Genomic DNA, 25,657 nt, shown 5'->3' with positions numbered 1-25,657 from the left:
TTTTCAATGCAAGATAATGCTGGCCATTACTTGGAAGAATAATTTGTATACATCACTGTTCATTTCAATCAAAATTTCCTTGTGCCAGAAATAACACATCAAATACAGAAATTTATACTCAAACTGCACTAAGGAGTTAGTACACTTGTTTTAAATAAAAGAAAATCAGGCACATCTGCAAAAAGAATATTTAACTACAATATACAATTATACGCAGAAACGTTAAAAGTCATTAGCACTGGCCAAAAAGTGCTACTTTCCGCAGAGCTCTGCAACTAAACCGAAGGTTGCCATGACATCAACTGGATAGGGGAAACTCAATACAGATCCCAACTATATATGTACTGGAGGCAACTGCCTTTCAATGCATTCTGGCTCTCAATCCATTTACAAAGCAGGGTGATGAATAAGATGACAAAATACTCGTTCTTTACTCCAATTGTTTTTCTACACATGTTCAATTGACCCACTTTTAAGCCTCTCCATCCTGGCTTGAAGCCCAGACAACGCTTTCTCATCCATAGGAAGAACCCCACTCTGCACCGTATTCTCTACACCAGAGCAGTCTGATGCATGGGGAATTTGACTAGAAAGTCCCTGGCTTGAGTTGTCATTCATGGACATTAGAGGCCTGCTTCCTGTGTTTGGGTTACCAGCTGCTGCTGCTATTTGCATGCTCTTCATCCTTTCTCTGATTGCATCTAATGTCCCACTGTTTACTGCAGTTTCCATGACGTTGACGTTTTCCACTTAGTTTTTTTCTTAATCTATAAGTGTAAAACACAACCAAAAAAAAAAAAAAAAAAACCTACAAATAGTATAAATTACCTCCAGTTATAAATCTGTCATTTCTTTGGTCCCCCAATGAGTTCTCTGAGGTGATTCCCCTAGAAGTAAGGGCATTCATGGCCCTGTTGTCCTCAATATATGAAGGTGGTAGATTAAAGTTTGTTGGATCAGATTTAATATTCAAGGATTTTGCATCATTTAAAGCATTTGTGTGTACAGGGGAGAGAGGAGCAAATTCAGGCGAAGAAATTGTTAAGGCTGATGGAGGAGGGGTTGACATTGGCAAACTTGAGGGAGTCCTTCCAGCTGCTGCATTCTTCTCCATCTGTAGAAGGGCAAAACCAACTGATTACACAAATGTTTTCAATTGTTTCTCCCACCCTGTCTGCATGTGCAAGCACTGTTTGTCAGGGGCGGCATTATGTTCAAGCCAGGGGGTTCAAATGAACCCCGACTTGTCAATTTTTTTTTTTAATATATATATAATTTTTTTTAACTTTTATTTTGACCCCCTAAAATAAAAATTTGAACACCCTGATCCTAAATTTTATTTAAACCCAACTTAAATAAATTTGAATATGATCATCTTAATTCTACTTTCACAATATTTTCACAATAAATGTTATATGGCAAGTTGTAACTAGTTTTTATTTGGACCCATAATTAACATCACTTTTCACCTACCATTAACAACTTGCCACCTAGATTTTGCTATAAAATTTTTGTGAAAGTAATGTGTATTGAATATCATTTAAAAAAAAAGTTTCATTTTTGCTCATTTGTTAAAAATATATATGTATATACTCTGCAGGACTCTGGCTTACTTTACTATTGACAACAAAATGAAGCTGTTTTTTCATGCACTTTTTTTCTCCATAAGCAAAAAATTACAATACTGTTACAACCAATATATCTCTATCTACAATTGTGATTCTTTCCCATTCTCTTTATCTCTCTTTCTCTCTTCTGTATTTTCTTAGTTTTTCTCTTTATTTGATCAAATTGTTTGATAAATACTCTATAGATTTTCAAGTCCAATAATTTTTTAGTGCTTGCTTAAATTCCAAGAAAGCGATCGCATGTATGATTAAAAAGCCATACATGATTCTTAAAAAAAAAACATACACTTCAAAAGCAAAAGCTTATTTTAGTTACTATTTTTTTTCTTTGTTTCACATTACTCCTAGTTCTACTCTTAGGTGTGTTAGTATTCTTATTTATCATATATTTTTATTTAATTGATAATACATATAAATATAATAAGTTGATATTAATTTGACAAAAATGTATGATTAATTATTTAATTATATTTGTTGTCTTACTAATCTTTAAAACTATTAATAACTTTTTTATATTATTGTACAATATAGTTGTATTATATACTGAATTATATTTAGAATACTATTTTAGATTATTGTATATAATATGGAAGTTGTATGTACAGAAAAACAAAATATCATTTTATTTTTTATTTACTCCCATGACAAATTTCTTGCTCTATTATTGTTGAACCCCCTGCAAAAAATCCTGGAGCCGCCACTAATGTTTGTGCACCTACAATTTTACATTACAATTTTTTCTTAAGGAATACCTAAACAATTCATTAGTGTAAGATGATAATACAAAACCTGAGCTAAACCATCTCTAATGTATGTGCGAAATGCCTCACTAGCATTTTGGAGCTGAGCAAATATATCAACCTGAAATCAGGAAAAAAAAAAAAAAAACTTTAGCCAGGTAATCAAACACGATTGTAACTGACTTTTGATACCATCCAAAAAATAAAAGGATTATCAAGTATACATCTTCCAAATGGAAAGCCCAGACTCAAATGCTTACCTTTGGGTATAGTTGAGTTATGCGATATAGCTCATATAGACCAATGGTGCATGTTTGCTTGTCACCAATTTTCTTGAATATAGCAGCAAGTTCTTGCTGTAAATTGGAGAGAGCAAAAGAAAAAAAGAAAAGGGGGGAGGGGGTGGAACGAATCATCATTGAGTCACAAAAAGAGAAACAGAAAAACAAGTGAACACAGGAGAGGAATTTATAGAACATAATATTAGAAATATCAAGGACAACCACAAATTTGTGATTGAATATTTTTTTAATAGTGTGGGCCGATGACCCATATATCAGATATTAAACTGATAAGAACAGATACTACACTTGATCTTAGCCAAAAGGCAGAAAGGTATTGTGATTGAATATTAAGCATTAGAAAATGAGCAAAATGATACCTTCAACTGTGCATCAGCAGAATGAGTGCCAGAGGATGGATTGTTGGCTGCTGAATCACCCCAATGAGTTTGGCCCCCAGGACCTGATGAGGTCAACATTCTTGCCGCAGCTAAAGTCTGCAACATTAAGGTGTAAGAAAGACAAGTAAAAATAATAAATATATCTAGAAAAGCTTATTGTCCTACTGGATAACAACCTCAAGGTTAAGGTCAATGTAGGCAAGAATAATTGGCTGAGGTTTCATATCAATAGGAACCATAGAAAGGTGACCCTTTATTGCAGCTCCACGAAGCTTCACTAGTTCATGAAGAACAGTTTTCACCATTCGTAACGGTTTGTCATCAGCACCAGCTCTTTTGTTGTGTAAGTTTTTAAGATAGCAGAAAAAAGGAGAAAAGAAATCAGTTCCTATTGGGTAAAGGGGAAAAGAATAAAATTTAACTGCAGTACATAAATATGTATTAAAGAGAGCAAGAAACACGACATATATACAAGGCGGATACCTCCTCCTGATTTCTTCCATCCCCAAGTCTTGCAAGTATAAATGGATGCTTTGAAGGATGCGATCAAGATCAACATCATATATAGTGCTTTGAAGAACCTGTACAACATGGAAGCAGAACTATGACAAATCCAAAAATATCTGAGCATAAATCAGAAAAAGAAACATTTAAAAACAAGTAATACCGATGCTTCATCAATTAGTAACAAATTTTCCTCCATAAATTTCACTCCATCCATAGAATTTCAATAATTAAACTATTTAAACAATTTTTTAGCCACGGTCTCTTGACAATTACAAATGATCTTCTCCGGGAGAAACCAAAAATACAGTATAACAAGTGTTCAAATTCATCGGATATAGTTGTCACACTGACTGTTCAGCCAAAAACAAGTGCAAGGCATTACCAAGGACAAACATTTAACAATTTCAACAAGTGAAGAATTCAGCAACTGTTGCATAAATGAATTCCTACTGAGGACTCTGCGAAATCTGTGAGGGCCTGTCAGTATTGCATTACCAGACCGACAGACCCCTTAAAGCACTTTAAGGGCCCTAAAGCTCTTTCAAAAAAATTACAGGCATCTGGTAAGTTTAAAAAGTTTTTTTATGTGCTCCCCTAAAGCTGAATTTCTGTGTCAAATGATAAATCTGAGCTTTTAGAAAAACCATTGGATTGATGAAATTGCCCTTACCCATTAAGACACCTGAACCTATTCCTTTCCTTCCCCTTCCCCACAAATCTAATAAAACTATAATTTATCTTCTTCTTGTTGTAAAATAGACTGAAAGACAAAGAAACCAAGGTAATAAATGAGAAGTTACCTTTGTAAGTTTGATTAAGCATTTAACAACCAAATCAGAGAACTTCTGATTTCTTGAAGCAAGGGACTCATTTGATGCAGGTGAAGGCCATCTTGAGGGATCCAAAGGGCTTAAGAGATTAATCAGGACAACAAATGATGAAGTTCGATCCGCATTATCCTGTACATACAATCTCTTAGTAAAGCTAATATAACAGATGCAAAAAAGCAACTGCAATACAGATGTATTATCACGCAAATATTAACCAGAATCTTAAGCATCAAAACATTCAAAGCTTTGAGGAGTTGGCTTCCATCATCCATATGGGGAACCCTTTCATCCAAAAGCCAAAGCAGAAGCTCAGTGATGAGACTGTCAAGAGTGCTCTCATTGACAGCATGAGCAAGTCTTTTATTTTGAAACGTCTGCAGAAAAGTCCAGATATCATTAGTACGTTGAAAAAAGAATAACTACTAAACGCAGTCTGGTTGAAAAGAAGATAAAAGGGGAGGAGAAAATTAAGAGTCTTACATAACCCATCTTCTATTAGGGTGGAAAAAACGTGACCAAACCTAAACTTGCATTAAATGGAGCATAAAGTAAAATATCAGGCTGGATGGAAAATTACCTGCATGAGCGTGTTCAGGACATATTTACAAGACCTTGAAGAGGCGCCGGTCAGACTGAAGTCAAAAGTCTTTGCTACCTGTTAGGATAGAAAATACATTTTCCAGAGAATATAAGATTTTATTAAGAATATTTACTCAGGAGAGAACAGGAGTGTAAGAAAAGAGAGGGGAGGCAAGGGGGAAGCAGGGGTTGGGGGGGGTAACATCATGACATAATGATAGATGTAATTGCCTTGGTAGCCAAGCAAGAAACCAGCCTATCTGCATCCTTCACAAGTTCATCCATTGCACTGCCATCTGGATCACTAGTGGCTTGTGCCAACTCATGACACACAACTTTCATTCCTTCAACAGACTGCAACACATGCATATTTCAAATCTCAGAACCTACTTTTTAAAGTTGAAATTTTCATGTACATACAAAACAGATTGGATATGCCTGTATATTTGCAAAAGACATGCACATCCAAGAGAATTGCAGCTTAAAAAGAACAAACATCAGGCCTAAACAACTAAAGGGATCACACTGGACCAGTTATGGAAATTCAAGTCACATATCTAACATGTTAGCTGCTAGAAGAGATAAAATTGAAATGGAAAAAATCCAAGAGAAGGCCTGCAACTCAAATCACAACAAATACAGCCAACAAGGCCGCAAGTAAATCCAGTATGTAATCAACTAAAAATGTTCAACTAGAGAAGTTTAGGTTCAGAGAAAGCCACAATCTTTGAAAATCTTCATCTGGACATTTTGTTGTGGAATATTTTATATTTATAGATCATTTGAGAATTTTAATAAAAAGGAAATACAGGGTTATTCCACTATAGAAATTCAACAAGTGACACATTAATATACAAAAAACTAGAATCCTGTGAATGACAAGGTGGCTTTTTTACAATATTTTCACCAAACAAAAGAATGCATGACAACTCCACAACCCCCTTGTAAAACTCCAGACCTTAAGAAAAAGAGAAATGTCACTCTAGCACAAAAGGTCTAGCAGCTACAATATACACTATAAATAATCAATTATATTAGCATACAATACAAGTACTCCTGCAATACTTTTCCAACAACATATTTCATCTATATAGAGGAAATTTTAAAATTTCCCAGCCAAATTTCAGATAATTGAGGAAATTTTTCATAATTAACCAATAGAAAAACTCTGCGACGGAGCTTATTACATACATGTGTCAATGCGCACAGAAATCATCTTAGTTTATTGGAAGAGTTTAATTCAATCAACAGAGAAAATCTCAACACAATATAAGTTGGATACCTGCTCAGGAGAACCAAAAGAAATGATTTCCAGAGCTTCGTTCCAGTCTGTGGGGCCATTGGCACTAGCAAGGGTATGGGGCAACAACTGTTGGTCCACGAGAAGTTCAGTATGGCCATAGTTTTTCCTGGAACTGAAACGTATTAGCACCATGACAAAAATGCACTCTGCATAACCATAAAAACAGCTAAAAGTTTATTAAGTACATATTGTACCTTGTAATTATTGGGCCTGAAACAGATCGTGAAACTTCCCCACTTTGCTCTGCCACATCAGACCTGTTAATCAATAGAGAAAACAGGGTTGAAAGTTTAAGACAATCTCAAGGCAGCCACAAAGCTACTACAGCTAATTACTGCATTCATGGTTATAATATTTACACAAAAGTTTCCCTTAGTTAAACAAAAAAATTTCCTAGTATGCTTCTGATCCTTCTTACTGAATAAATAGCAGATAGCAGATGAACTTTATAAAATTGCAAGAACTATGAGCAGAACTTTGCTAAATAGTAGCCAATTGTTTCTTTTCCTAATCCTTTTTCCTTAAAAAAAAGATAAATAAGTACTTAAGCCTAATTAGAACACCCTTCTGCCTCATAAAGGAATGAGCAATGGAAGTTAGGGGTTCCAATTGAAGAAATAGTAAACACCATGTATAAGCATCAAAATAAAACTTAGTTAAAATTTGTAAGAATTATGACAAGAATTGTATGAAACATCATCAAAATTCTTTCCTTCAATCCTTTTCTTGGTATAACAAGTAATATGAATTTTATTAGAAACGAAAAAGGAGAGGCCCTAGGCCCCTAGAACATGGAGAGTATACATGAGCATCATCAAAGAACTAACATCTAAAGTTACAAAAATCTAAACAATACATAAAAGAGCTACAAGCTAAATCCCAAATCTCCTTAAAAATTCAAGCAAGGATCTTAGACATAAAAGTATCAAAAGAAGCAACAGGTCTCAACTCATGCAAATGTCCTTGGAAGGGTGTTTGGAAACCAAAGATTCCTAGGCGAGTGGCGTTCTTTTTGTGGACAGCTACTCATGGTCGGATCCTCACTTTGGACAATCTAATGCTTAGGGGTCGCCCGTTGGCTACTTGGTGTTGTATGTGTTGTTGTGATGGGGAGTCGGTAGACCATCTTCTTCTTCATTGCCCTCTTACTCATTCCCTTTGGACTTTTATGCTTCAGGCCTTTGGCATTCATTGGGTTATGCCAGGATCAGTGGCGGGTTTGTTATCTTGTTGGCATCAGTGGCTCGGGAAACATAATTCAGACATCTGGAATTTGGTTCCAGGGTGTTTAATGTGGATTGTGCGGTTGGAACGAAATCGTCGTTCCTTTTGAGGATAATGAGAAGACATTGGACGAGTTAAAAGTTTTATGCCAACGTAGTCTTTGGGAGTGGTCTCGGTGTTGGGGTTTTACTGAATGTTCTTCTCTCTCTGAGTTTATGTCTTCACTTAGCTTAGTTTCCTGATTTCTTGTTTTGCTGTGATTGTTTGTTTTTTTTCTTGTTGTTCATCATCATGAACAATTTGTACTTTTCTTTTCTTTTTTCTCTTTATTAATAAATTTCTGATTACCTATCAAAAAAAATATATATTAAAAGAAAGCAATAGTATTATTAAAATAATGACAACTTAAGCTTTAAGTTAAGCCAGCAGAAACGCAAACCTGAAGGGTACACAAACAAGATACAGTAACCAACAAGCATAAATGTTGAAAGCCAAATACATCTCAGTTCACACACACTAATTAATTAACATGACAAAATTTGCAAGAATGGAAGCAAGAAACAGGAATGACAATTTATTCTGTAAATGGTACAGAGACATGTACATCCAAGCATTAAAAGCAGGTACAGACCCATTCTCCCTGACAGAACGCCTTAAAGCAGCTCTAGCTTCACCAGGCCTACCTTCCTTCTTCTTTTCCATCTCTCGAACCTGATAAAATGCATCCAGGTTAATGGAAAAAACAGAAACAGGACAGAATAAATAAATACCTTTTAGCACAGATAAAAATAAATAAAAAATAAATATATACCCACCTTCCACTTAAATCTATCATCTAGCATGCTTCTCTGCGCATCTGTTAGCTTCCCGACATATCTCCATATGTCCTCACCTACAAAATTTGGAAAATAAATGGTGCTCAGCAACAGCCAAGGAGCAGGAAGAGGGTGGGGGTGATGGGGGGAACGTAACTGAAAGCCAAGGGAAAGCCAATTATATGAGGCAAGGGAAAGCCAATTATAGAGCTCAAGCATTAATTTGGAATGTTTTAGATGATGGAGAGCTTTCTTGGAACCCTGCTTAGTTAGTTTAAATTGAATTGGGTCTTATTGTTCACTTCGGTGTTTTTTCTATTTAATCAATTTTTAAGGCCTATGTAAAGGCTTTATTGTAGTCAATAACATTCACAGTGAGATTAATTTAGGTAAAATTCCAACAGCCTATTTTAAGCTTCAAGAGTGTTATTGCCTTCTCCTAACTAAGTGTGATTTCTTAAGAAACCTAGGTGTGATTGCCTAGTGTTTATCTTTCCATATTTCTCGTTCTAATAACTTTTTAATACCAAAAAGCCATCAAATATATTCAAGATCCAATCATCTTATTACCTAAAACTACATAAACACATCAAACCCTATTCAAGAACCCTCAAGATCTCATCAAGAAATCTAATTTGGTGCTGAATTCTTAGAGATCCTAAATCGGGGGGTGTCAAAGAGAATTTTTGAGACAGAAAGAGCCTGGGGACAAGGGATGCTGAAATTTAACACCAATTGCCTCAACTACAAAGTATGACAAGTAAACACATAAAAGATCAAATACTCCACATGCCCTATGAATCTGCCTTTTCTTTTTCATTAGTAAATAAATTTATTACATAGCCAAGAGTCTTGTAATTCAACTGATTGGCAGTTCCTAGTGTCTCCAACATAAACACCCAGGGTTCAAATTCCCCCTCCCCTATTGAAACTATTGAATTATCAAAAATAATTTTATTAAGGAAGAGGAAGCAGTTTGAATCTATTTCAAATTGGAGCAATTCCCACACTACCCCACCCCCCCAAACCTTCCCCCCTTTACCTCTCCCTCCAAGCTGATACATTAATCACACACATTAACATAACCAAAAAAAAAAAATGTTTTAAAAAAATCACAATCAGAAATGAATTCTACTCAAAAAGATTACATTCCTTGAGGCATGACTTTTATAAATCCAAAATCCCATTAAAAATCATGAAGCATTACAATGAGTACATATCATGACATACCAAGAATCTTATAGCCAGTAGCCAGCGTATTTAATGCTGCTTTCCTAATTTCACCATCTCGTTCTGCAGTCAAGCCCGCAACAATTTGCAATGATTTTAATTGCCCACTAATCTGTTCAAAGATGAAATGTAAGCACATTAGAACTGAAAAAAAAAAAGCAGCACAAAATTCTCTACTTTTACCTCAACTCCATGATGATCAATGATGAATCCAACAAGATCAGCACACTCTATCCGAGTACGGTTGTTCTTTGATCGCAAACCCTCCAAAATATAAGGGAAACTTTTTGATGCAGAATATATGTTTACAATCTGTTTGGTCAGCTCCCGCATTTTTTCTCGTACTTTCTCAATATTATGCCCTGACTGCAGCACAATATAAAGTTCAGCATTCTCTGCCATAACCATTTTAAACTTCACGGAGCAGATGATGGCATATAACACACCACATTGAAAAAGCTCTAAACCCAGCAATACAGAAATAACCCAATGACAGAAAAATAATATCCCATGAATTTTTTAGAAGGATATTAACCAAATTACAGATGATGTTTATATATGCAACCAATTCTTCTAATAAAAAAATATAATGAACCTTCTCAACTAAGCATGGAAGAAATATGGCTGCTTCAGATTCAGTCAAAGAGTAGGCCTCCTCCCTCAAGGTATCAAAAAGTTCGGGAAGAAATTCTAACACCTGTTCATGTCAACAGAATGAAGTAATATTTTACATAACAGATGCAACAAATTTACATACAAGGAACAAATAATCAGGGGAAACAACAATAATGAAGAAAGGAAAAGTACACCACCTTCAAAAGGCATGTTGTGTTCGATTTACAGAACTGCAACACAAACCACCTCAGAAGTATATCCAAAACTTCAATAATTTCCTTTGTCATGGATGGAAGCGCCTGAAATGTTTATAGAAGATCCATATAAAAACAGACCTTCATATTCTCAAATAAAATTCAAATACTCAAGGATGTAAGAAAGCAAAACACCTTCTGCAGCATCTCAAGCCCATCCACTTGCTTCTTAAAATCTGTACTTAGAAGCCGCCTGTGTAAATCTTCTCTGAAGTACCTCATCATATCATTCTGCATCCAAAGCATGCTTTCAAAGATCAAACACAACATGGTGGCAAAAAGGGGAAAACAAGATATCATTCTATGAACACTATACAATTATAAACCTCAAGATCTTGAATCTGTTCTATACGTGGCTCTTCAAACTTGAACCTACGAACTACCATTCTCTCCCGATCCTCCTGCATATAAGCCATTCCAAATGACAGCTAAGTTATCAATGCCTTAGATTTTATACCAGTTTCAACCTTTCATATTCTAGCCAACATACCTTAGATGAGTCCTTGACATTTAACAATGCCTGTGACTGGACAGCTATATCTTGAACAGACAATAGCTCTGTCCTTGACCCCTTCGTTGCAACGACTCTCTTTCCAGAACATGAAACACACAATCAATATTGCCGTTACATTTCAAAAGAATATCCAAGATAAGACAATATTACATACCGAGGACATAGCTCTGTTTCCAGGCTTCATTACACCATTTGAAGTAGATTTTCCAACCCTTGAGCTGGATTTGGATGTTGGCCCCATTGAAATTGCTTTCGCTGAATCAAAGGATTCTAAGAGAAGGATGTCACATTAGAATAAAGCATGACCAACCCAAAAAAAGAATTAAAAAAATAAGAGTCAGCCGAGCTACCAGAAAGCCCACCTTGGAAAGCCCCACCAGGTTTCAGCCGTTCAAGAACAAGAGCCAAAGCTGGTCCATGTAGATCTTTAAGAATCTTTTCAACCTGAACAAAAAATTATATCAAGAAAATGTTCAGGCACCAATCATACCTCAGATGAATTAGAAAAAGCACCAGAATTTACCAAGCAGACTTACCGTCTCTTGTCCACTAACTCTCAAAATTTCATTAATGCATGTCTCTGCCGCCTTTCGAACATCTGATGATTTATCCTGAGAAAAATCCAACCATACATATAATTTTGAAGGGAAAATTTTTAACAAAAAAGAAATGAACAATTTGCACAAGTTATAATCAGGAAACGTTTGAGCCAAGAAATGACTGAATATACTTTCCTAAATTTAAATAAATAAATAAAATACCGTCATAGCAGAACATGCTGGTTTCAACAGATGTATTGCATCAGAAAAATCACTTAATCCAGAGAGTTGCCTCGTCAACCAATCAAAAAGATCCTTACGCCCCTCTGTCCCATGCTTTGTGTCTGTCAATGCTGCTGTGATGTAAGGAACCTACAATGAAATTACAGTTACCACACCTGACAGAAAAACATATTAACTTTTAAAACATCAGAAAATAAACAGTTACCATTTTATCAAGATGAACAGCACCAAGCCAGGAATCTAAGGTAGTCAAAGTGCATTCTCTCATATGCTTCTTATTGTCACCAAGACATTTCAAAACATCTGACAGAATGCCCTGTAATAAAACAATTTCATAATAACATTCAAGTTTCTAAAAAGCGAGAAGCACATTAAGATTTACTAACAGCTGAAAAAGTGGTCAACAAACCTTGCTGGACTTCTCAACAGCTGGTCCCATTGCAGAGGCAACACTACCAATAGTCGTTAAGGTCGCCATGACTAAATTTTTGTTGCTGTCCAATAGACGCCCTTTAAGGGCCCCAAATAACTCAACTGGCAGTCAAATAGCAAAAAAGATTTAAGCAGATTAACCGTCTTTGCAAACAAAAAGGCAAATATGCAAGCTTATTGTAAAAGGACAGAGCAACATCAACAGCCTCTAATCCATGAGACATTAACTGAGAGACGGAAAAATAGAGAGAGAGAGAGAGAGACACAGACAGAGCAGTGGTTTTGATTATTTTAAAAGCACTTGAACAAATGACAGTAGTATCAAACCTGTTCCAGTTGGTTGAATTCGCTTATTTGCCTCTTCCAAAATCTTATTCACGGCTTCAATTGACTCCAAACGAACCTGGAATGTGGAAAAATTCCATAAATGAAATGTTTCTAACTATTAACTAAACATTGACTGCAACCAGAAGAATGACAAATCAAACTGGTGTCAACATATACAAATAATCAAACCTTCCAATCAGTACTTTCCAAGCTCTTAAGTAGCACAGGGGTGATCTTTCCACTGATATCTTCACGTGGCAGGCCATCGAGCCCACTAACTGATACAGACGAATTGGACTCAGATGCCCTAACAGTCCTCTTTGGAGCTGCAGAAGCACCCTGAAGGATGATATATGAGGACAATTAGTAATCCACAAACAATAAACAAATTTCTGGCATTATAACACAAACTTGATGTACCTCAAAGGGATTCTTTTCATACTCAGTATCAAGCGCACTAAGCAGTGCAGGTTTAACATCCGTAAGAAACCCTTTAATATCTGCAGTGGAATACATTTCAGAATTTATTAAATTAAACACAGGCAGATGGACAGTTCCAAATAAAATGATTAGTCACCTGGACCAACAAATTTATGCACAATGCCCAATAGCTTAATTGTAGAATTTCTAGTGGCAGCCGCACTAGACTGTAGTCCAGTTTCTTTACAGAAATCAATTAAATCCTGTAAAAAATTACAGTTAGTGTCAACTTAATTAATGATAATATTACAGTTTATTATTGAAAAACCATGAGAGACAAAACAAAACAAAGACACAACTTGATAATTATGTTAAAATATCAGGAAAAACCTTAAGTTTCAAATGTGATACACCGAAGTCCTCAATAGCTGACACCATCCACAATATTCCTTCACTGAGAACCTTAGGATTCTTGTGCTCCTTCATGATTTTGTAAAGCTACAAAAACCACAATTTGCAACAATCATTTTAGACCAACATCAAAATAAATCTAATGCCAATGAACATAGGGCATTGTTTATATTTGCTACAGTATAAATTCTTCATATGCATACATATATGCAGATGCTAACAGAAATTATATAAGTAAAAAGTATACTTACTCTTTCAAAAATAAAGCCCGGACCTACTGCTTCACAGAAAGTAGTAAGGCATTTCATGGCATAAGCACGGGTCTTGATATCTGCTACCCGTTCGCTTATACCTGTCAATTAGATGAATAACTCCAGCTAAGGTTAAAGTTGACTTGACAAAAATCAATTCAGCCACAAGGAAAAACAGCATATTGACCATAGAAATTGGAAAGCAAACACAACCATGAAGCTAGCTACTACTACTAAAATGAAAACAATACCCACCCAACAAGCAAAGTACTACACATTTCTTTGGAAACTTTTTCGCTGTAGAAGCTATGTAAGTAATAACTTCAATAACCTGTTGCTGAACCTGCATTACGAACAATTAAAGGCTATAGTAATTTTTGAATCCAAAAAAAAAAAGGGGGGGAGGAGAAAGCACCAGATGAATCTGTCAACCTGAAAGAGCAGAACCCTTAAGTACCTGAACATTTTTTTCACTCCAACCCGGCACAGCACAAAGTAAACGAATCAAAATCTCTACAAATTGGTCAAGGCCCTGTAAACCTTCCACTTGTTGTTTCAATGAGGAAATTGCTGCAATAAAACTTAAATTTAGTAACCATACACTCAATCAAGAACCTCAGTTGACAAACCAGGTTTCCCACAAGGTAAATGCACAGTGCATGGCCTCTAAATTTTACTATTGTACAAAACAATCACTGCAGTTTTTAGCCAACATAAATCCTACCAGGGTCCATGGCATGCACCATAAACAGTAAATGATGGTACAGAAGTCATTTGATAGTTCCAAGCTCGCAAAATCAAAACCAGCCAATTAAAAAACTGGAGTGCAACAAGTTAGGTTCATGTCAATTATATACAAAGAAAGGCATAAGGATAAATACTAGTTACTTCTCAGATTTCATCCTTTTTTTATAGGTCAATAAAATTCATTAATTAAAACTTCTAAGGTTTAAAGTTTAAACTTACAATTATACAAATAAATCTTTCAACCTTGATTAAAATCCAGAATCACAACATCAAATAATACGGCAGGAGTTCAGCTTCAGCAAACCATAAAACCATGTCATGATGAAGTATTTAATTGAAGAAAAAAAAATTGATAAGTTTGTTTTTGTCCCAAGGGGAATGGAATTTACGTTTTTTTTTTTTTTTTTTGTTTAGTGAACTTTCGCAAAAATAAGGAACTAGTTCTTACCTGAATTCTTTATTAACAATTAGAACCAACTTGGATCATATTACTGGTTAATACAAAAATCAGTTCATTATATAGCCTAGGCAAGCTACGTGTACACCCAAACCAATGCAAAATTTAGGTTTTTTTTTTTTTCAAGCATGTTTTAGAACCCAAGCCTTCATTTGCAAAATTACAATAAACATCCATGCACTCATCTGTCCTAACGACTTGACTGAATACATTTACCCACTAGATATAGAAAGCTTTATAGAATAGACCCATTAAGAATTTATAGGATAATAAAACTACTCAGTAGAAACAAAAATAATAATTTAATAGAGAGGAGGGTCCCATTACAAGAATTTACAAGATAAAGAAATTACATATGCAGGAAACACTAATGGCCTAAAGCAATGTCTGGTTTGAGGGAAGATGGAGAGAAAGGAAAGAAGACATAAAAGGGAAGGAGGATAACAGAAATCCATCATTTGATTGGAGAGAAATGGGGCAACCAATTTTCCTTACACACCCACCTTTTTCTTTCCTCCCTGATTTGAAGGAAAGAGAGGAAAGGAGTGTATGAGTGGGACCCACATGATGATTCTTTTTCCTTTTCTTCCTCCCTTGCAAACCAAATACTTGGAAGGAAAAATACTCTCCTTTCACCTCCCTTTATTTTCCTCTTACCTCCTCCCTTTCTATTCCCTTCCCTCCCCCTCCATTTTATCAAACAAGGTGTAAAATGAAATTGAGCGCCCGTTTGGTAATAACTTATTTAGTTTTTTGCTGAAAGTGTACTAAAGTACACTTGTACTTTAAAAATGTAATAAAAAGTGAGGTTTTAAAAAACTGTACATAAAAGCTAAAAGCTAAAAAGCTGGCTTATAATCTAATACCAAATGGACACTGAATGAAAAATGAAACTCAGAAAACAGGACTTGAAATGGGATGTTGTATTGTTTACCATGATAAAACAGCATGAACCAGAATGGTAGCAAAGGATAATGTAATTGATTACAAGAAACTAAATTGCTTAATCTACAATCCCCAGTAAACCAATCTCATTATTATCTCTAGCACCACATGCTAAAAAAAGTTGAAAGGGGCCATACCTTACCTTCCCCCTCCCCCCTAGCCCCCAACAAAAAAAGAAAAAGAAAAATCAAAGCGATGCTAAATGAGAAAAAATAAAAGGCAACTAAAGCTCAATGCAAATCTAGAGGGAATCTAAGCGATGCAGCCAGGGAAGATTAATATATGACTAGCCCAAAAAGATACATCACAAGGAACATCCATGCAAGATACATCGACAAATGACCTGCCAAATAATAGCACAATAAAAAGAGTTGAAAGAGAAGATAACCAACCCTCAAGTCGTTCTTTCCATACAGTGCTCTTCAATTGAGAAACAGTGTCTGCCTGTAGAATAGAACCTAATCTGCTTTCAATCTCTTCAAGGCTCATTTCTGCTGGCTGTAAATTTGAAGGAAAAAAAGGCAGTTAACAAAGTCCTTGCAAAAATCAGAATAGAGTATTCACAAACAAATCATTGATTTACCTCAATGTCTTCAGGAGGCTCAATTGGTTTGGAAGATTTTTGTTGTCCAGTTCCATCACTTTTCTTGTTAGCACCCGGTTTTACAGAGCCACCCTTCTTTATAGCAGGCTATCAAAGTACCAGCACAAGTCAACTAGGAAATACTTGGTGATATAAAGTAAATTAAGCACCAAGAGACACAGACAAGCACTCACAGCTGCCTGGACAGGCCTCTTCCCACTAAGCATGCTAGCTGCTGACCTTCTCACAAATGCACCTTCGGAAGCCTGCAATTTATTCAAGAATGACATCTTAAGCTAGTAATCTAAATATAGGAATAATCAACATCGACAACACACAAAAATTGGATCAGCGTAACATCTAAAACCTTGTAAGTAGCTACTTATATAACAAGATGCATTTTTTTAGTAACTATAACAAGATGCAACTTTTGTATATCAAACTTGGTAAACATTAGAAGTGTTGAACAGATGGGATCTCAGACAATATTTATTATAAGAACTTACGGAAACAAAAGGGCTTGCCATAAAATTTGTCAAAAGAATCTGTACAGCAGGAGGGCTAAATAAATATGCCCCAGTATTGTTTTCAAAATTGTTGGAAACGGATACTTATCAAAAAAAAAAATTGTTGGAAACAGGAAAAGAAAACCCTATGTAACTCAGTGCAGTACAATTAATAAATTTGAGATGTTGCACAAATAGAATTAAAAATTGTTCATGTGGGAACAGTATGCTCTCCATTTCACTTAAAATGAAGAATCCATTTCACTATTAAAATTTTATTCTTTAGATCTAAGAATGGCCAAAGTGCCCCATTATTTAAAATGGTAAATAGTGTGGCACTAAATACACCTTCAGATTTGTAATAGTTAATATAAAGCACAAAATGGATCCATTTCAAATGAAGAGGACCCCTTTTTCATTGATGTATACATTACAGTAGGAAGGAACTTCCATCTTGTTTTATATTTGGCATTTATACTCTACATATATATATATATATATATATATACTCTCCACTCATGCTAATGGTTGATTGGATGACTATGTACGCCTATGTAGATTGTAAGAAGTTCCAAAACTCCTAATGCAAGCCCATCCCATGATAGTTCCTCTGTTTTGTCTTCTCACTTAGCTTTTGATGCAAATGCAGTTAATGCAAGTCCCAAATGTGATAAAAATATGGAACCATAACACATTAAATAACCTAGTGTAACAATCAAATTTCATTAATGTACCATATGTGAAAGGCATTAAATATGCAAAGCATGAAACTTTAATAAAAAATCAAGTATCAACTCACCACTGAAGAGGGCATGCTTCCACCTGAAGTTTGGACTGTGACTGACACACAAGGATAAGGTATAAGTAAGAAAGAGAAACCTCTAAAGATAAACACTAGATTAAATTGGTATCCACTTGAAGTACAAAAAATTTACAAACCTAAGCTCGTATTAGTGGACACACCAGCTTCAGAACCCACAATCATTTCAGAAAGCTTCTTTCTCCGAACATCATCAAGTTTCTCCAATGACCTTTCCAAAGGCCTCATGCCAACCAACTAAAAATGAATGAACAAGTGAAGTTGAAAATAACAGTAGTTTTCATATTTTATTTATTCACACTATAAAAGGTTGACAGTACTACCTTAGCCATTGCTGCCAAGGCTGAAAAGGCTGCATCCCTCACATCAGGGGTCCCGTCATTGAGGCTCTACACAAACCAAAATATTTTCTTCAGACACATAAATGAGAAACCATAAAAATTGTAGCAGAGGAAAGTCCCAAACGAATCTTATCAATGACTATGCACAACTCTGTATCCATATATGACTCAGAAAGGCATTAGCAAAGGGAAGAAGAAATGTAAATAACAATCCATATCATGTCCAAGCAAAGGAGCAACACTTGTATCAGACCATAATGGAAGCACCAAAGGACTGGCAATCCCAGACATTAAGAATATAGAATTAAATCCTCTTATTCATAGATCTCAAGTTAAAACAGCACATGTTACTAAAAGCCAGAAAAATAAAACACAGGTAAGACCACAGGCACTAACCTCCATACAGATGGGTACATAATCCTTGTGCGCCTTTAGAACAACAGCCTTGTTGCTTGTTTCAATACAAAATGTAACCCAGTTCAAGGTTAGAGATCGCACCAAAGGCACTTTGTTTTTTACTGCAGTCCTAATATCTGCAATAAATACCATTCATTACAATCAACATTAATTCACAATTACCACCAACCACATGTAATTTATGAAACATGAAGACACATTATTTTTTCATGCAACCACCTCCAAAAACTGTAACTTCTTCTCTTTAATCAACATTCAGAACTAAACCAATTTGAAAGGCAACCAAAAAATTATTTTAAGTAAAGAAAGATGAATTTATTGGGAACAGAGATAATGGAAGTGATTTTTGAATGAAACATAATAAAACCTGCCTTCAACAATGTCAACAAGATTTAAGCACCCAGCCTTGTGCATTGCTTGGAGAGTTTGAGAAAGTGCTTCCGTCAATGTAGGCTTCTTCTCTTTCAGTTTTTCCTGTTAAAGAAAAATATTTGTTATATCAGCAGCCACTTGTTCAGGCATAGCAACAAAAGGAAATGATTCTGTTCTTGAATAGGGTTCACAAAAACCTTTAAAAAAAAATAAACATAAGATAACTTATTAAAGAGATATTGACGACCACAAATGGACAAATTTTCCTCAAGAAAATAGTTTTCCTCAATTTAAAAAATGTAACATATAAATAGATTTATAGATTTTGAATTGCGTATTTTCACTCTTTTACCTCAACGTCTTTTGCAAGATATAATCAGTAAAAAAAAAAATACAAACAGCAAAGGCAATTGTAAAGGTAGCATAAAAAAAATCATTTACAGTTCCAGGGAGCATCCAAGTGACCCATTGCTACGACTAGAAAATAAAATTTCTGACCAAGACCTGCCTATCAAAAAAAAAAAAAAAAAAAGAAACAACTGACCAAGACCTACCACGAAGGTTAACAAGAGAACCAATCCTATTTCCTTATAGCACTTCCAGTTACACATCAAATATATCAGGGTACATTTGGTTTCAAGTCATATAGGCAATGTTGATCATATTTAATCAGGGCTTCCCTTTCATTATTACTTTCACAAGGGAACCATGTCCTGCTCAGTCAAAGTATTGGAACACCCTCCTTGCTCAAAGAGAGAGCTTTTGCACCTATAACATTTTTGCATTTCCTATTTGTTATTTCTAGGGAATGTGAAAATTTCTGTTCATTGTTTACACATTAGGACCCTTGTTTCATCTCTTTTTCTTCTCACAAAACTGTTTTCATTTTCAAATTACCAAACAAAGAGGAAAACAAGAGATTTTCAATAACCAAAGACGCCTTTAGTTTATGATCAACACTCTGCCACAAGATGACACAAAATAATTCGCAAAAACAATAAGACATCAGAAGAATATAGCAATTCAGTTTCTAAGTAGATTCATTATAAGGGAAAAAAAAAAGTGCAAAAGATAAAAAGAGGGGGGGGGGGGGGGGATGCAATCATACTATAATAATATATTCCCTTCTTTCATAATAGAATAGTGCATCATTTGGAACAACTTGAGATGCAACAAGGGATACACACAAATTATAGACATTTTAACTTTAGTTTTCCTTTTTTTAGAATTACATAATTGTACTTACAAGAAGAATTGGCAATAAAAAGCGTGAACTCCCAGAAAAATGCGATCTAAGACCACGGGCAAGATTGCCAAGAGCTTGAATAGCTTCAACTGCAACAGCAATGTTCACATCCGTAATAAGCTGCATGAAAAAACAATCAGTGAAACTTTAACTTAGCAAGGCAATTATTAGTTGCATCAACAGCTGTTCAGAAACAAAGCAACATGTCAAAAATTATAAAACAGCATATGCATAGCATATCAACCTGCCAACTTTTGAGCAATCAAATAATAAATTCTAGCTAACCAAACACACATTGAAATTTTAAAACCCTTCAAATCATATGCAAACAAATACAAATCAAATGCCATCAACTATGATGTTGACACTGCAGTCTTTATAGGCATCGTCATTTTAAACCAATAGGGTTCCACAATACAATATCTTCCCTCAAATAAACTGTATATAGAAAAATATCATTCATGATTCAAAGAATTTAAGTTCTAACCTCTAAACTGCAATGTGAGAAAAAGAAAGAAATAATTTTTACATGTAAAATGCAATGAGCAAACAAAAAGATTAATTCAAAATATGGTGAGCATGGTTTCACTGCTGCCAACAAAACTCATGTACAACTACTGTGAAAAGGTAACTACTTAATTCAGATCACTACCTGTCTATGGTTTTCCTATATTTATTTAACCTTTTACTTCACTCTCCAAATTGCCAAAATTGCACCCAAAACTAAAAACCACACGATAAGTTTAATAAGAGTCACCAACAAGAGCCTTGTAGCTCAATGGCATTGCTTGGTCTCCTTTATAAGTAGAACCAGGGTTCAAAACTGAAAACCCCTCCTTCACTTGTTGTATCAATTGAATTGTCAACCAAAAAAAAAAAAAAAAACAAGTTTGAGCAAGCCACCCAACCAATTTGCTGATCACAAAGGGAATTCACAACCCTGTCCCAAGTGAGAGGCATATAGAGCGATTTTCATCATCTAAAATTCATTTTAGAACCTTAATTATAATCCCCATTGTGGTAGGTTGTAGATCTCCCAACCAAGTATCTAGAATGGTGCCCTTTTAACCTTGCAGTAGGATCATTGACTCAAATTTACTCATAGCAATTTGATGGGCCCCTCAATTGTGTGCAAAAAAGAATACACACATGCGCACACATCCATAATACTTTCCATAAATATATATATATGCACATGTACTAAGGCATACGCATTAACTTTGTCTTCTTTTTTTTGAAAAGTAATAAAGGGCATATACCTTTAGATGCTCAATTTTTTTAAATCAATAATTTAAAGTTATCAGCAGTGTTTTTTGGCTAAGTGGTCCGTAAATTTTCTTTTATGAGTGGCATGTAAAACCATTTTTTAGGTGTAATACCTTTTTAGTATATTGGACTTCATAATTGAACCACAATTGCCTATTCATGACTCTACTAACAAGATCAATACAAATAGAGAGATTTGATTACTTGAAATCTTTTCTTTGTAAATTAAGCCAATATGCTTTGAAAGTTTTGACCTTATAGTCTAGTTTAAACAACCATTGGAACCTCAAATCAAAGATGTGAAAGTACAAGCACATCCAGGAATACATAGTATGGGCAGAATCCACTGTCATAACCCAGTTATTTTTACATTCATTTGCCCATTAAGTGACATTTTTGTGATATTCAAGGGTGTAAATTGCAAGTTTACATGGATTAGGGGCCAATTTAGAAGCAACCCCAAACTTGAAGGGTGTAAACTGCATTTTAGCCTGAATAAAATGTACCCATAATCAAGCCCAAACGACAATACAAAGGAACAATCTCAAACTGAATAAAAATGAAGACTCAATTACTTCAACTAAATAATTTTAACCCACCTTCTTCAATGTTCGACAAACTTCTGTAAAATCACCAGGTGCTATTCTTTTCGTTGAGGCAAGCTTGGTAAGTTCCGCTACAGCCTCCTTTCGTTCTGACCATTTGGTAGCTTTCTGAAAAATAGATACAACATTAAAACAATCATTAAGCTCCAAAACATCAAAATTTGCACCATTTGATGAGAAGATTAACCCCCCATATAGCCCAACAAAATATGTTTAACTGTGACCAAAAAGAGAGATTGATACGGAGCACTGACCACTCCATCCCAAAATCCAGACTTCTCAAGAGGAGTCAATATATCAACAGGGTCAACAAGCTCATACTCGTCTATTTCTTGCGGAGCTGTCAATCGAAAATATCAAGAACAAAGATATGTTAGTAACATTGCTATGGTGCTGACATGTTTCAATGGAAAGCATGTTCAAGGATGCTGCAGGGACAACACATACCATCATCTGAAGATTCTACAGTCGGACCAGGGCCCACAACTTCAGATATAGCTTCCTGCTCTGGCTCTTTATCTTGTTCAGATCTAATAAGCATATAACAATTAATCCCATCCATAAAAAGGAACCAACAATATTCTCACTTCAATTTTGATACAATTCCTAAAAAAGAACAGTTATTGAGATAAATAATGCATAAACAATTATATGCTAAACAAAAGTGCAATTGGCATGCAGTCACAAGGAGTGTTTGTCAAACAGGTAATGAAAATGCATTGAAGAAAATAAATAAATAAACCTTTTTTAGTTTACTTAACCCCTAACCTCCAAGAAAACATTAATATAAAAAAAATAAAAAATAAAAATACCTAAGTACACATATTACACAAAATAACGTAAAGCCAAATAGACACCAATTTTCACATAGGACATCACATAAGGAAAATAGGAAAGCTACAATCCAAGAAAGTCCCTTCGTTCAAATATTTAAAGATTTAAACTTTTAGAAGGATCTAAAAACACATAAATCAATGCAGGACTGCCACTGCTCATGAGCAATGCATTAATCAGTAAGGAACTCCACACACACACCCCTCCCCCAAAAAAATAATTTTGATTGGTAAGTTGAATACACATGCCCAGTGGATTTTAGACCCACAACCTCACCCTCAACCTATTCTTATGGGAGAAAACAAGAAAAAGGCATAGAAGGAACAACATGAAGACACATTTAGAGACATAATATGATCATAACAATTGCCAAAGAAGTTACCAGATCATAACACAAGTAGATAAATTTTAGAAATTAGAAACGTGGTTATTCACAACGGACTTTCACCTTATTTTGCGAGATGGCTTAGCTGTGACCGTAACATTTACAAGTTCAGCCTCCAGCTCTTTTTTCTTCAACACCCAAAAAATAAAAACAAGAGTTTTTTTACAATTTCAAACAACAGGAGAAACATAGACAAGCTATAGATACAAAACAAAAGAAAAACAAATGCAAGATATACACCATACCATTGTATCCCGCATTTTTTCAAAGAGTATTGATTTTACAGGATCTTTCCCAATCCAACGACATAGCTCAAGAGTCAGTCCTTTAGAGGATGCACGAACATTTTGATCTTGATGGTCAAAGAGTTCAGGTAGCATCTTCAGAATTCTCTTTGGGGGAACAACTTTTGCTCCAAATTCACTAATGACAATCAGAACAATGCCATCAAATTATTTATTAAAAATGAACAACATAATACGTTTTGTTTATCAACAGGTAAATACAAACACAAAATGCACATACACACTTGGGATAAAACCCATGACCTCTACCTCCATCTCTTGCTAAGGAGGCGAGGAGATGCAAAGAACTAATGCATAATTTGTAAAATCAAACTTAATATGCAAACCTCAAGGCTTGAAACATAACATCGATTGCAGGCACAACAGCTTTGGCAACTTTGTTCTTTATTGCTTTCTCCATTGCATCCTACAATTACCAGGACCCATAAGTTAATAAAACCTACATTTAAAAGAAAGGTTGTATTTTGTACATCTAAGAACATATTCTCAAATCATATTCACGTTTCCCCCTTGCAAGTACCAAAATTGATTATACAATTCAAATAGCACAACCAAAAAACTATTATTTTTTGATAATTCAATAGTTACAATAATGGGGAATGGAGAATTAGAATCCTAGACGTCTTTGTTGGAAACACCAGGAGGTGCCAATTGAGCTACAAAGAATATTTTAGCTCCATTGACTGTGCCAAAAATGTGCATACAAGAACAACAATTATGTGTAACCTATCTCAAATGAGTCCAGTGGGAATGTAGGATTGTTTTACTTAAAAGAAAGGAACAAAAGCACACTAAGAATTCCAAACATGAAGGAGAGAATAAAGAAACAACCAAGACTCTACACTAGCCTTAAGCAAATCGCCACAATAGTGGCAACTAAATGGAATTGAAATCTATAAATGTACTATCACTAAAGCATTGTACGATAATTCACATAGAGAGCAAATGGTGGACAGGTTATTCCAACTTTAGAAAAAAGGAAAGTAAAGGCATCAAATTTAATGGCCACTAGAAGAACATTACAATAGCCAAAAGCCTCGTAGCTCAACCCGACACCTCCTGAATTTCCAATGGAAACGTCCTGGGTTCAAATCCCTCCTCACCCAATTATCAAAAAAAGAAGAACATTACAATAAAACATGGGAAAATGGACCAAATAAATTGACCCTTGCAATGGCAAACCCCATAACATACTATAGAACAGCTTGATTAATGAAAGCATACAAAGAAGCATTTGTTTATTGTTCACGTATTAAGTCTAAACTAAAAAAAACACACATGCATTGCACTCAAAACAATTAAAGGCAGCAAATTCTTATAGCGAGAGAGAAAGAGAGAAAAAGCACCAAAAACTGGTCGACTGCCTCCAATTCTATCCAAAGCATGAATGCCGCCTGAGCTTTCTCCACTGTCTTCGTCCTTCCAGTGAGGCATTTCGCCACAATTGCATCGCATACTTCCTTGGCATACCTTCAACATTACCAAATACCAATCCAAATTACGAAGTTTCAACAACAAACAATCCAAAACTAAAGAAAGAGAAAAAGCAAACAGACCTAGCGCCATCGGAATCGGCAGCTCGTAAAAACGCAATCAAAGCGTCGAGCGCCTTCTCTTGCACCGGCGCATTGGAATCCGCAACAGTCTTCTTGAAAAGCGGACCTAAATTACAGATCGAACATTAAGAAACGAAGAAACGCAGATCTGAGTCCAAAACCCTAAAAAACCAACCAAAAGAGCCGAAAACATACCGAAATCGCGAAGGCGAGAGTCCTTGGGATCTGCGATGGAATCGCATAGCGCGGCCAAGTCGATATTGGCTTCGTTCCTGACCTTCCAGTTCTTGTGTAGCAATCGATCTTCCCAAGGCAATTTCTTCGCCTCCTTCAACAATTTCTCTTCCTCAGACATTTTTGTTTTCTCGCTTTTTGGCTTATTTTACTGTGTTGGTTGTACTGACCAATATTAATCGATCTATGGAAAATGCAGAGAGAGAGGAAGGTATGAGGAATGAGAAACTCGCTTTCCTAAAATTTCTCTCTTTTTTGTGTGTTTATTTTTAGTGTCTCTGCCGAGTGCCGGCGAGATCAGATAACTTGAGTATAGAGAGAGAGAGAGAGAAAGAAAGAGAGATGAAGGGTAGCCCGGTGTTTTTTAACTTTTTTAACAGAGAAGAAAGCCTTTTTGTTTTGTTTTTGTTTTTTTTTTTTTTTAAGAGAGAGGAGGACAGATATGGTATTTTGGAAAGTACGTTTCAAGGGAATGTTTTTCTCACGCGCATTCA

At 35.3% G+C, this 25,657-nt stretch overlaps 1 protein-coding gene and 1 pseudogene across 5 annotated transcripts; both read right to left on the bottom strand.

The window, feature by feature from the left end:
• On the bottom strand, positions 1 to 25,528 carry LOC126726795 (protein MOR1). Of its 5 annotated transcripts, none has more exons than XM_050432155.1 (54): positions 25,125 to 25,528; positions 24,930 to 25,035; positions 24,720 to 24,843; positions 23,700 to 23,779; positions 23,314 to 23,491; positions 23,132 to 23,196; positions 22,297 to 22,379; positions 22,104 to 22,189; positions 21,844 to 21,957; positions 19,979 to 20,098; positions 18,732 to 18,834; positions 18,340 to 18,476; positions 17,926 to 17,991; positions 17,722 to 17,839; positions 17,582 to 17,622; positions 16,471 to 16,542; positions 16,277 to 16,384; positions 16,086 to 16,191; positions 14,002 to 14,114; positions 13,800 to 13,887; positions 13,545 to 13,645; positions 13,273 to 13,380; positions 13,040 to 13,145; positions 12,883 to 12,962; positions 12,652 to 12,801; positions 12,463 to 12,538; positions 12,113 to 12,237; positions 11,909 to 12,019; positions 11,683 to 11,832; positions 11,458 to 11,532; positions 11,284 to 11,365; positions 11,076 to 11,191; positions 10,898 to 10,996; positions 10,734 to 10,808; positions 10,543 to 10,638; positions 10,351 to 10,452; positions 10,134 to 10,235; positions 9,722 to 9,904; positions 9,539 to 9,650; positions 8,309 to 8,385; positions 8,098 to 8,204; positions 6,464 to 6,526; positions 6,249 to 6,381; positions 5,198 to 5,320; positions 4,965 to 5,042; positions 4,603 to 4,761; positions 4,358 to 4,516; positions 3,534 to 3,631; positions 3,227 to 3,383; positions 3,030 to 3,146; positions 2,629 to 2,724; positions 2,418 to 2,489; positions 829 to 1,114; positions 1 to 719 (listed from the first exon to the last, which is right to left on the bottom strand). In XM_050432155.1, the coding sequence occupies exons 1-54, from the start codon at positions 25,282 to 25,284 to the stop codon at positions 448 to 450; spliced, it is 6,114 nt and encodes a 2,037-aa protein (XP_050288112.1). In that variant the 5' UTR covers positions 25,285 to 25,528; the 3' UTR covers positions 1 to 447. The 5 variants fall into 5 exon arrangements, with proteins under 5 accessions (XP_050288112.1, XP_050288113.1, XP_050288115.1 ...); XM_050432156.1 differs by having other exon boundaries at positions 6,249 to 6,375; XM_050432158.1 differs by having other exon boundaries at positions 8,125 to 8,204.
• Positions 2,876 to 2,988, bottom strand: LOC126731975 (U2 spliceosomal RNA; annotated as a pseudogene).
• Positions 25,529 to 25,657: the final 129 nt, after the last annotated feature.

Source organism: Quercus robur, chromosome 5 (assembly GCF_932294415.1).
Source record: "Quercus robur chromosome 5, dhQueRobu3.1, whole genome shotgun sequence".
NCBI classification, from domain to species: domain Eukaryota; kingdom Viridiplantae; phylum Streptophyta; class Magnoliopsida; order Fagales; family Fagaceae; genus Quercus; species Quercus robur.
The sequence above is the reverse complement of the archived record's forward strand: the minus strand, read 5'-3'. Positions and strand labels throughout refer to the sequence as shown.